General features: G+C 39.6%; 2 protein-coding genes across 2 annotated transcripts; both read right to left on the reverse strand.

Moving 5' to 3' along the window:
- Positions 1-285: 285 nt before the first annotated feature.
- LOC18025955 lies at positions 286-2,132 on the reverse strand. The gene is made up of 2 exons (XM_006409414.2): positions 1,654-2,132; positions 286-733 (listed from the first exon to the last, which is right to left on the reverse strand). Exons 1-2 carry the CDS (start codon positions 2,097-2,099, stop codon positions 451-453), a joined length of 729 nt encoding a protein of 242 aa, XP_006409477.1. The 5' UTR covers positions 2,100-2,132; the 3' UTR covers positions 286-450.
- A 6,609-nt stretch (positions 2,133-8,741) lies between these two features.
- LOC112089724 lies at positions 8,742-11,018 on the reverse strand. The gene has a single exon (XM_024160473.1). The coding sequence runs from the start codon at positions 11,016-11,018 to the stop codon at positions 8,742-8,744; it is 2,277 nt and encodes a 758-aa protein (XP_024016241.1).
- Positions 11,019-12,189: the final 1,171 nt, after the last annotated feature.

Raw genomic sequence — 12,189 nt, forward strand, 5'->3', positions numbered from 1 at the left:
TCCAATGTAAATTTTGACATAAAATACCATTTTTAACCTCAAAAATAAATTTAGAAAATTAGTTATAAATGTAATTCCAAAAGTCATTTCTGCAAATTAATAAGGGTATAAGAGACCTTTTATTTTTTTTTAATTTGTGTGAAAAATGTCAGAACGACACTCTTTGTGAAACGGGGAGTAGTTTCTAAGATAAAATATTAACATACTTATACAAAATACACTAGATTATACAAAAGATTATAGTTTCTTCAATTAGATAAGAAACGTGATTAAGAGTCATTAACGCATCTAAGAAAACAGTACTGCTGAATGTTTAGGTCACATAAGATATAAACTTTACTAAACGCAATATTCAATTTTTTTTTTTTTTGGTTTTGTATTGGACTTTTTTACATGAAACTTGATCGGATATCAAATTCTAGTATAATACCCATGGGAGAGGAATAGGAATCATCCTCGAGAAATGAGGGAGCCTACAACTCCGGCGATAAGGGCTGTTGGATCGCCGAGCACGGCAGAGATAACGAACTGCACGGCCATTCCGGCGATCTCGCAGCATTTCTGGACTTTGCCTTTGCTGCTGCTACGGTGGTGATGCTCAAGCGTTTTCTTCAAAGTCAGGATCTTACGTTCTGTGCGTTTAATATTCTGTTCTTTGTATAGCTCTCGCCAATTATCCACCAACATCTCCCTCACGCACGCTACGTGGAGATTGTACTTTTTGCAAGACGACCTGTATTTATTTGTTTAGAACCATATTTTCATTATTAATTGGCTCAAAATCTTGTTCTAATAATTAATCAAGGAATTTGGGTCTTTAGTCCATAATTTTTTCTGCAATAGATTATTGAACTAATGAAGATATGATTAAAGAAAAATCAAGAAAACTATAGAAGATGGTTGATAATTGTCAGTATCTTAGTTTAAAAAAAATTCTTGAAACTTTTTTGTGTAATCATATCTTCATTAGTTCCATAATTGAGCATCTAGACTATTCAGTTTCGGTCGATCTCATCCATCTCCCAATATAAATCATATTTACTACTTACAAAATTTATTATTTATTAGCATTATTATATGTTCTACACTTGGGAAGTTTATTATTTGTAAAAATACTATAGTTTTGTAACATATAATAAGTTTTAACTTAGAGTGCACGTTATGAAACTTGTATACCAATAAGCAAACACAAAATTCATTTCTTTTAAAAAGGAAAAAAGTTGCGTTAACTGCCACTGCTTTAAAGTAATTGTGTTTGAATGCCATTGCTTTAATTTTTCTTTTGCTCAAATATATATTCGGTATAAAGACGAAATTCATGTTCAAGAATCAAACATCAACGTAATCCAAAATATTAACTCTTATTGCTTTATTAAAAATATTCTTCAGAGATGTTGATTTGGAATATATGCTAATGTTGACTAAAAACACCAATGAAAAATAGCAACCTCAAAAAAAAAAAAAAAAGAAACTTAAGCAATAAGCAATTAAGCATGCTCATTTAACATTTCGTTTTTCTCAATTACTATCCTATCAATTTTAGTTGACTTGTTTAGTTGATCTTAACTTAAAAGAACCAATCATAATACATAATATTGAACACCGATTGATAGTAGCTATAATAAAAGAAAAAGAATAAAATCAAGAAGAGACCTGTAACTCCAGCTACGACCTTTTCGTCCACATCGATGACAAGAGGAACTCACTTTACGGTAAAGAAAGAGTTTGGTCTCTCCATCATCCAAAACCATAGGAAGCATCGCGCAACAAGGGTGAAGATCAAACCCGCAAGCCTTGCAATGGTACACGAATCCCGACACATCTTTCTCGCACGCATTGCAATACCGTCTCTCCTTGCCTGGCGGCTGCGCCAAAAACTGAAACGAACATTTTTTGTAGAACGGATGTGTTATGGAGGCAGAAGGTAATGCGCAGTGCGCATGGAGATCGAAATCGCAGCCTTGATGGTCCTTGGAGCAGCGATAGCGAGAGCCTATGCCGACTTCGTTGCACCCATCACATTTGAAGGGCTTCTCGGTGTAGTCGAATTTGAGGTTGTGTTGTGGATGGCTGAAATGTGATATCTCTGCGTATTTCATTTTTTTGTAATTTATTTGTTAAAATCTTTGTTTTAGAGTTGTTTTTATTGCAAGAGTTTGGCAGGAAGATGATTTATAGAGGAGATTTTTTGGAGGAGTTTTTATATGACTTGGAGCATCCAAAAAGAAAGAAAGTTATCTAGTGGAATCTTTAAGTTGCTGAAAATGTAAGAAAGTCCATAGAAGGAGAATAAGAATGTAGAATATGAAGGTATAAAACTTTTTGCCCATAATTGATGAGACTATTGCAAAATATATGAATTTTTTATTTTCAGAATCTACTGTTTGAAACATTTTTTTTTAATTTTAAACTCAATTCTGTTAGAAAAAAAAATGAATATGTATTGCTCTGGTTAAAACCTACTCTAACCTGCAATAATTATGTTAAAACTACATGGACTAAAAAGATAGGTTGGGATTCTCTACATGGTGCAACATAGGACTATCTTTTTATTTCTAAAATGAAGACTGCCGTGAAGATAGATCACAAGCTACGAAAACGAGCTCCTAAGCCAGAGTCTTGACTATATGTTGGAAAAAAGGCAATTGCCTAAGGCCACACTAAAAATGAGAAATGGGAGGAGCACAATATTATTTCAAAATGAGGTTTATACATTTAGTTTTGATATTATATGTTTAGCCTTTTTGAATGAGAAGTTCATGATATTAGGAAAATATTACTGTAAAAAAGATTAAAGGGTTTCACAATTGAATTGTGTAAAGAATTTAACTATGTGAATGTGATGAACGATATTAAAATTGTGTTTTAATTTTTTTTTAATTATTAAAGGTTTTCGTTATCACTCATTTGAGATGATAAATTTGTATGTTTGGAAATAATGACAAATGAGGAGGATTTAGTAATGTTTTTTAAGTTTTCAAATTCTGTCAGGCACAAATATTAAGATAGTATTCAAGAATTTGATTTTATTTCATGTTTTGAAACACTACCACTTTGTTTTTCCTAAACTAGTAACTGCTAGGTCAGAAGCCTTAGTGACTCTCCAATACTAAAAATTGGGTAACCACTGCTCCTATTGCCACATGTTCTTGTTCTCAAAGAACTGTCTCTTGGTCAGCAATGATCTTGTTCTTGTTCTCAAAGAACTCTCCCCTGCTTTACCACCATAGCACCAGACGAAACCAATGATCTTGTTCTCAAAGAACTGTCTCTTGGTCAGCAAACAACCCTTCATCACCAGTGCAATCACGCTCACCACTCACATCAACATCATTCCTACAATCTCAAAGGATAAGTTGGATTTTCAGGATCCAAGAAATCCTCTTCCTTAGTTATATTGAGCTAGAACTATTGTGGGTTGGAGAATCCCATAGCAGTTCATCGCATCATGGAGCTCCACAAAAAAACGGTGATGACTTCATAAAGGAAAAACTGAAATACCTGGATTATGAATCACAGTTCTTTGTCCATTCGCACAGTCCTGGCGGTGGAGGACTTGGAAAAAAAGATATGGATCTCAAAGTCTCCTTCTCCTGCAACAACTATATCGACTCTACCATGTCATATAAGAAATCTGTCTTTGTAGTTACCATCGTTCATGGTGAACTAGACCAATCTAAAAGAAGATCTATTTGGAATGAACTCTCTGATCTTGCTTCCTATGATGTTCCATGGTTTCTGACTGATAACTTTAACGACATTGTTGGCAAGTCTGAAAAAATCTGGGGGAGCAACAAGAGTTGAGGAATTTTTCGTTGATTTTCGATCATTCCTGTCACAAAAGACCTTTATAACCTAGGCCTTGCTGGTAATTTTCTCTCTTGGAGCTTATCTGCAACACACACCTGGTGCATTGCAGATTAGATCGAGCTATGTCAAATGGAGCATGGGTTGAGCTTTTCCCTTCAAGTCGATGCAAATATCTTAAGTTTGAATAGAGAACATCACAAAAACAGTCAACAAACCATTGATAGAGAAAAGGAAAGACTAGACCTTGCTATGAGTTCACATGTCCAAAATGAAACTCTCCTTTACGAAATCAACTATAATCTGAAAACAGCTTATAAGGAGGAAGATGAATATTGGAAGCAAAGGAGCAGATCCCTCTGGTTAGCCCTAGGATACAAAAACTCAGGCTATTTTCACGCGGTAACCCGAGGAAGACGAGGTGTAAACAATTTTACTATATTGGAGAATAGAGATGAAGATGTTGTGTATGAAGCAGATGAAATGGTCCAAGTGATTAATGATTATTTTCAGGACCTATTCATCACTAGATCAACAGATTGTGCGAAAATTGTAGCACAAACATTGCAGCCATGTATCTCACCAGAGGTTAATGAGAGATTAATTGCTGATCCAACTAAAGAGGAAATATGAGCGGCTTTATTCTCGATTCATCCAGACAAAACACCAAGCCCTGATGGTTTCCCGACGAGTTTTTACCAATCTAGTTGGCTGGTGGTTGGTGATAAAATCACCAAGGATATTCGAGAGTTATTATCTTCTGGAAGACTTCCAAGATCTATCAATTCTACTCACATTTGACTTATTCCCAAAGTGTTGAGTCCAAAAGTGGTGTCCGATTACAGACATTTTGCTTTGTGCAACACTTACTACAAGATGATTTCAAAAATCCTCACACAACACTTGCAGCCTCTTCTACGCACTCTGATCTCTGAAATACAATCAGCCTTTTTCCCTGACAGAGTCTCCTCCGACAATGTGTTAATAAATCATGAAACTCTCCATATTTTAAAGGGGTCTAAAGCAACTAAACACTGCTTCATGGCTATTAAAACAGACATGAGTGAGGCCTATGATAGGCTTGAGTGAGATTTCATTGCATCAAATCTGTAGAGACTTGGCTTTCATGCAAAATGGATAAATTGGATTCTCAAATGTATATCAACTGTCTCTTATACCTTTCTGGTTAATGGAATATCTCATGGCAGTGTTCTTCCTCAGCGTGGCATTAGACAAGGAGATATGTTGTCCTCGTTCATCTTTGTTCTCTATGGAGAAGTTCTATCTGTCGTATGCAACAAAGCACAAAACAGTGGTCTTCTACCTAGCATCCGAGTTTCAAGAAAGAGCCCAAGCTTAAATCATTTGTTTTTCACCGATAATACCACGTTTTCCTGCAAGAAGACCCCTCGCTGCTGTGAAATCCTGAAACATATACTACAACATATAAATTGGCTTCAGGCCAAGTGATTAACAAACATAAGAGCATCTTCGTCGGTAGTTTTTAAAAAGAGTATCAAAGCATTAAAAAGATAAAAATAATAAAAAGATGAGAGAGAAAGTAAGAATAGCTTCCGAATGAGAGAAGTTATCAGATACCCATAAGATACCCAATGTACAATTGTCTCTTTGTTATTGGGCTATCTTTTTAATCAAAATAAAATTTAATCCAATATTTACATTATATTAAATATTAATATTTGATTTTTGAGAACTTCTTTTTGAGGATCTCAACAATGGAAATGCTCAAAATCGTCTATGTTTTCTCGGAGAAAACACCACAAGATGTAAAAGAGAGAGTAATGCAGACTATGGGAATAGAAAAAGAAGAAGGCCAGGGTAAATACCTTGGATTACCAGAGAGCTTTGGTCACCAAAAAAAAAACTCTTCACACTGATTGTAGACCGGATTAGACAGAGATGGATTAGCTGGTCTTCACGTTATCTATCTAGTGCTGGAGAACTAACTATGATCAAATCCATCCTCTCTTCTACATAGTCCATGTCCTGATTCAAGCTCCCAAAAAGTATATGCAAGAGAATCCAATCAGCTATAAATCGTTTTTGGTGGGACTCTAAATTGGGAAAGAAAAAAATATGCTGAGTTGCATGGTCTAAGCTCACACGATCCAAGAGAGATGGTGGCCTGGGTTTTCGTGAGATTCAGCACTTCAATGACTCTCTACTGGCTAAAATAAGGTGGAGAATCTTACAGAAATCAAATCACCTCCTAGATCGTGTTTTTCTCAGAAAATACTGCAAAGAAGCTCATCTTTTAAAGGTTTCACCAGCTTCTAATGCCTCTCATGGGTTGCGTGGAATCCTGATTAGCAGAGATCTTCTGCATAAACATCTGGGGAATGCCATTGGTAATGGCAAGGAAACTTCGATATGGAGTGACCCTTTGGTGGAGTAGCGGAAGCTTAGTAACCTAGGGACTAAGAGAACTTGAGGAGAACTCTGGATGAAATAAGGTTTTGTTCTATTCGAGACAGAGATCGAACAAAACAGAGGTCGAGAGTGCTCCTCTCAGCGCTAAGCAAGGCAAAGCTCTTTGGGAAATTTAGATTTCCTCTTTGGTTTTTTTATTGATTTTCTTAGAAGCAAAACGTGAATCAAAAACAAAGACTCGACTACCTTATATAGCTGCTAACAAAGCCCTAAGCCATAGGAATTCCTAAACAAAAAGGAAAAGTGCTTAAACCGTCAAAGAAATAAAAAGGAAAAAACACAACTTGAAAGACACGTAAACACCAAAGCCAAAAGACGTAAGAAACTTCTAAACAGATAAGGATGCTCTGCATCAGGTCCCCTGGGGTAGAAGAGGATTCACCCTCGAATCTGGAATGTCATTTTCACCATGATACCGAAATATGTGCTTAACATTAAACACATCAGCCGTGCGAATGTCTGGTGGAAGACGGACACGATACGCATTAGCGTTAATGTGTTCAACAATCTCAAGAGGGCCAAGCTTCCGAGAACGCAGCTTGTTGTACTCACGAGTTGGAAATCGTTCCTTCGTTAAAATGACCCACACCATATCACCTGGTTGAAACTCGACTTCCCGACGATGTGTGTCTGCTTGTGCTTTGTAAGATGCTGTCGCCGATTGCAAATTTTGTTGAGTTTCCTGATGAATGGTTTGAACATTTTCCACAAAATCAATTGCCTGACCATGAAGACGAACGCGATCTGGAAGTGGCGCAAGATCTAGTGGACATCGCGGAATTACGCCATAAACAACCTTGAACGGACAAAACCCAGAACTCCGATTACTAGCGTGATTGTGAGCAAACTCGGCGAGACAAAGCTTGCTGTCCCATGATTTGAGATTTTCGCCGACCAAACTGCGAAGCATGTTTCCTAAAGCTCTGTTAGTAACCTCTGTTTGCCCATCGGTTTGAGGATGATATGCGGTACTCATATCCAGACTAGTGTGGAGCAGCTTCCACACAGAACGCCAAAAGTGACTTAGAAAACGTGTATCCCTGTCTGATACAATGGAAGAGGGCAAGCCATGCAGGCGATATACCTCAGTAAAGAATAAAGAGGCCACTTGAATAGCGTCTGTCGTTTTCTTACAAGGTATAAAATGGGCCATCTTCGAAAAGCGATCCACAACAACAAAGATGGAATCAAAACCTCTTTGAGTACGAGGTAAGCCAGGAATAAAGTCCATGCTGATATCAGTCCATGGCTGAGTCGGAACAGGGAGAGGCAAATATAAACCAGCATTCGAAGCAGAACCTTTAGCTTGCTGGCAAGCCCGACAGCGTTCAACAAATCGCACCACGTCACGCCTTAAGGAAGGCCAAAAATAAGAGGTTGATATCAACTGCAAAGTACGATCCCTCCCAACATGTCCTTCATCATGCAACTCCTTGATAATACGCAGCCGTAAACTGCAATCAGGAATACACAACTGATTTCCCTTGAACAAGAAGCCATCTTGGAGAGAAAAATCGGACGTCGTACCACTGTTCACATCACCAAGAACGCGCGCAAAGTAAGGATCCGAACAATATAGGTCAGCAAAGGAGGAGAACCCAGGCACAGACGTGTGCATAGTCGTCACTAACGCATGACGCCTGCTCAAAGCATCAGCGACTCGATTAAGCTTCCCTGTTTGATGTCGAATAGTAAATGTGAATTGCTGTAGAAAGGCAATCCAAGTAGCATGACGAGAGGACACCTTTTCTTGACTATCCAAGTGTTTAAGCGCATCATGGTCCGTAAATAGAATGAACTCACGGTGAAACAAGTAATGACGCCAATGCTTTATTGCCTGCACCACGGCATAGAATTCAATATCATAAGTACTATAGCGAATCCGTGCACCCGAAAGTTTCTCACTATAGTATGCAATGGGACGACCCAATTGACTTAACACAGCACCAATCCCAAGTTTAGAAGCATCGCTGTGAAGTTCAAAGGCTTGCGTAAAATCTGGTAAAACAAGAATTGGAGCAGTAGTAAGTTTTTCCTTTATCGTTGCAAACGCAGATGAAGCTTCTTTGGTCCAAGCGAATTTGCCAGCTTTCATACAATCAGTGATGGGTGCCATGACAGTACTGAAATGAGGAACGAAGCGCCGGTAGAATGAAGCAAGACCGTGGAAGCTGCGAACCTCCGTTAAGGAGCGTGGTTCTGGCCAAGTACGCACGGCTTCGACCTTACTGCTATCTACGGAAAGGCCATCTTTAGAGACAACATATCCCAAAAAAAGAACATGATCAGCTCCAAATTCGCACTTCTGTTTGGCGACATAAAACTGATCGCGACGTAAAACCTCCAAAATACTACGTAGGTGCCGTAGGTGTTCTTCAAGAGACGAACTGAATATCAAAATATCGTCAAAGTAAACGACGACAAACTTTCCGATGAATGGTCGTAAAGCTTGGTTCATCACACGCATGAAAGTACTGGGAGCGTTAGATAACCCAAATGGCATAACTAACCACTCGAATAAGCCTTCTCGTGTCTTGAACGCTGTTTTCCATTTGGTCACCTGGTTTGATCCGTATCTGATGGTACCCACTCTTGAGATCGAGTTTAGAAAAAATTGTCGCTTTCCCAATCTGATCCAGTAAGTCATCAAGCCGAGGAATAGGAAAACGATAATGGATAGTAATTTTGTTGATTGCCCGACTATCGACGCACATTCTCCAAGAACCATCCTTTTTTGGAATCAATAACGCAGGAACAGCACAAGGGCTGAGACTCTCGCGAATGTGTCCTTTAGCAATTAACCCTTCCACCTGTCTTCGTAATTCTTCGTGTTCTTGCGGGCTCATACGGTAATGAGGCCGATTCGGTAAAGTGGCACCGGGTACAAGATCTATCTGGTGTTGGATGTCTCGTAATGGTGGCAACTGTAGCGGAAGATCCTCAGGGAAAATATCCATGAATTCATGAAGCAAGGCTGAAAACGCAGGTGGTAATTCAATCGGACCTGTTTTTTGAGAAGGAGACGATGGCACTAATGCCAGCAAAAACTTCGACTGTCGAAGTTCGGTTTCGAACTGAGCTCGAGAACAAAGCAACGTCGACTGAGAGGGGTTTCCGGTCGTAACATGTGGCTGGACATCGACTCTATGAGTAACAAGAGGAAGTGACGTTGGCTCTGGACTTGGTAAGAGAATAATCTTGCGATTTTCAAACACAAAGCTGTAGGTATTCTTTTTTCCGGAATGGGAGGTATCGCGATCAAACTGCCAAGGACGCCCTAAAATTAAGTGGCTCACATCCATTGGAGCGATATCACAGTAGATGGTATCTTTGTAGAAGGCTCCAATAGAAAAAGAAACCAAAGCTCGATGTGTAATCTTTACTTCTGTGCCTTCTGAAATCCATACCAATGTATACGGTGCAGGATGATCTTCTCTCTTTAATCCAAGTTTTTTAACTGCAGTCTCTGATATAACATTGTGACAACTCCCTGAATCAATAACAAAGTTGCACAGCTTCCCTTTGATGGTGCACGTCGAACGAAAAATATTTGACCGAAGCCATGGTTCTTCATAACCGATTGGTGCAAGACAGATTCGACGCATCATTAGCGAAGGTGCATTAGTGTCTCCTGCGGTGGGAGTCTCCTCGATTTCTTCGTCTTCGAGATCGTCACAAGTTGGATCCAAATGCTCACCATCGTCAATAAGCAATCCTCGTCGTTGTTGATTTGGGCAAGCGGTTTGCCGATGACCTTGTTCTCCACACGAATAGCAACGTAAAGCGTTTCTAGAAGAACGTCGGAGCCCCGTATCTTCAGGAATGGTTGTACGATTGTGAGAGTTTGTTTTAGTGGCCACGTCGGGTGAAGATAAACTGTTCTCTGCCTCTGATGGACCTACTTTGCTTTTCCATGCGTTCTGCGAATTCCAAGATGTTGGGAATTTGCTCTGTGACTCAAAAGCCAAAGCGCGGCGGTGTGCTTCAGCTAACGTTGTAGGATCGAACTGAGCCAACGAATTCTGCAATTGAGGACGAAGTCCACCAATGAACCGTGAAACGAGTTGGATTTGCGTGTCATTGAGTTCGTTCCTGGTAAGTAACAAATAAAACTCTTCAGCATATTCGTCAACTGTGCGCGAACCTTGTCGTAAATTCTGCAGCCGCGTAAACATTGTACGGTCATGGTTCAGCGGAAGAAACTGTGCTCGGAGATGTTTCTTAAGCTTTTCCCATGTCTCAATCTTTGTTTTTCCTGTACGAGCTCTATTTGTTTTGAACTGTAACCACCATGAAGCTGCTCTACCTCGAAACCTTGTGGCAATGAGTGACACGCGACGTTCTGGCGGAACCTGTTTAAACTCAAGTACCTCTTCCACAGCGATGATCCAATCTAACAGGTCCTCTCCTCGTACACTTCCCTGAAATTCCGGAATATCCACTTTAAGCCCTGTTTCCCAGCGACGATCATTACCCTGTTGATTGTGTCGCCCCTCGGGTTGTTGGTGCTGTATCTGTTGGTGGTGAGGACGCTCACGAGGATTATTGTCGAGCACGATGGCTTCGTTGTTGGCGTTTGCACCAACGACACGATTATTTGCAGTAACAGCGGCAATCAAAGTCTGCTGGTTTTGAGCCAGAGTCTCTCCTAGAGTATGAATCGACTGTTGCAGCGTTTGTTGCAGAGATTCCTGCATCGCTATTAACGATCGGTGTAAATCAGCCATCGAAATTTCCTCATGATCTTTCTTAGGCGGCATGTTGATTTAATTGAGATCCAGAAAAGTGCCTGTAATCTGATACCAACTGGTGGAGTAGCGGAAGCTTAGTAACCTAGGGACTAAGAGAACTTGAGGAGAACTCTGGATGAAATAAGGTTTTGTTCTATTCGAGACAGAGATCGAACAAAACAGAGGTCGAGAGTGCTCCTCTCAGCGCTAAGCAAGGCAAAGCTCTTTGGGAAATTTAGATTTCCTCTTTGGTTTTTTTATTGATTTTCTTAGAAGCAAAACGTGAATCAAAAACAAAGACTCGACTACCTTATATAGCTGCTAACAAAGCCCTAAGCCATAGGAATTCCTAAACAAAAAGGAAAAGTGCTTAAACCGTCAAAGAAATAAAAAGGAAAAAACACAACTTGAAAGACACGTAAACACCAAAGCCAAAAGACGTAAGAAACTTCTAAACAGATAAGGATGCTCTGCATCACCCTTGGCTTTCACTTACTTATCCTAAACAATCTACAGGACCAGCGTGTATGAACACCAAAGACCTTACTATCTCAGACCTGCTTTTTGAAGATGGCTGTGAATGAGATACAAGCAAAGTCCTCGAGATCCTACCTCACCACGCCTTAGAAATATTTTGCCTCAAACCTAGCTGCAAAGGAGCTGCTGACTCTTATCTCTAGCTTCCAAGTAAATCAGAACATACTCTTCTAAGTCTGGATGCTACATCTAAGCTGGAGAGGAAGAACAAACCACATCAATCTAGGGTCCAGAGCTGAATTGGAATACTGAAATATGGCAAGGCAACTTCTCTCCGAATATAAGGGTATTTCTTTGGAAAATCATCAAACAAGCCCTCCCTGTGGGAGAGAACTATTTGAACCGAGGTTTATGGGATAATTTGGTTTGCATCCATTGTGGAGATCTTGAGACGACAGAGCACCTATTCTTTCATTTCTACTTTGCTTAAATGGTGTGGGGTCATACTCCTCTCCAAACTAGCATCTATACCTCACAAATTTGAAATTTTGCCTCTTCTCTTCTTGCGAGAAAATAAATGATATGTCTGTCCCCAACAGTAGAGGAACCGGGACAATTATTTCCATGGCTATGTTTGGCCATTTGGTCAGCGAGGAACTTCTTAATATTCCAAGATAGAGTCTTCTCACCTGAAGAAATTGTCATTAAAGCAATTTCCAAAGCA

Source organism: Eutrema salsugineum, unplaced genomic scaffold (genome assembly GCF_000478725.1).
Source record: "Eutrema salsugineum unplaced genomic scaffold, Eutsalg1_0 scaffold_11, whole genome shotgun sequence".
Classification (NCBI taxonomy): domain Eukaryota; kingdom Viridiplantae; phylum Streptophyta; class Magnoliopsida; order Brassicales; family Brassicaceae; genus Eutrema; species Eutrema salsugineum.

Bases quoted from the DNA above. Each gene is read 5' to 3' on its own strand.
- LOC18025955 (XM_006409414.2), bottom strand. From the start codon at position 2,099: ATGAAATACGCAGAGATATCACATTTCAGCCATCCACAACACAACCTC. The intron at 734-1,653 runs GTCTCTTCTTGA...AAATAAATACAG, and splicing joins GGTCGTAGCTGGAGTTACAG to GTCGTCTTGCAAAAAGTACA.
- LOC112089724 (XM_024160473.1), bottom strand. From the start codon at position 11,018: ATGCCGCCTAAGAAAGATCATGAGGAAATTTCGATGGCTGATTTACAC.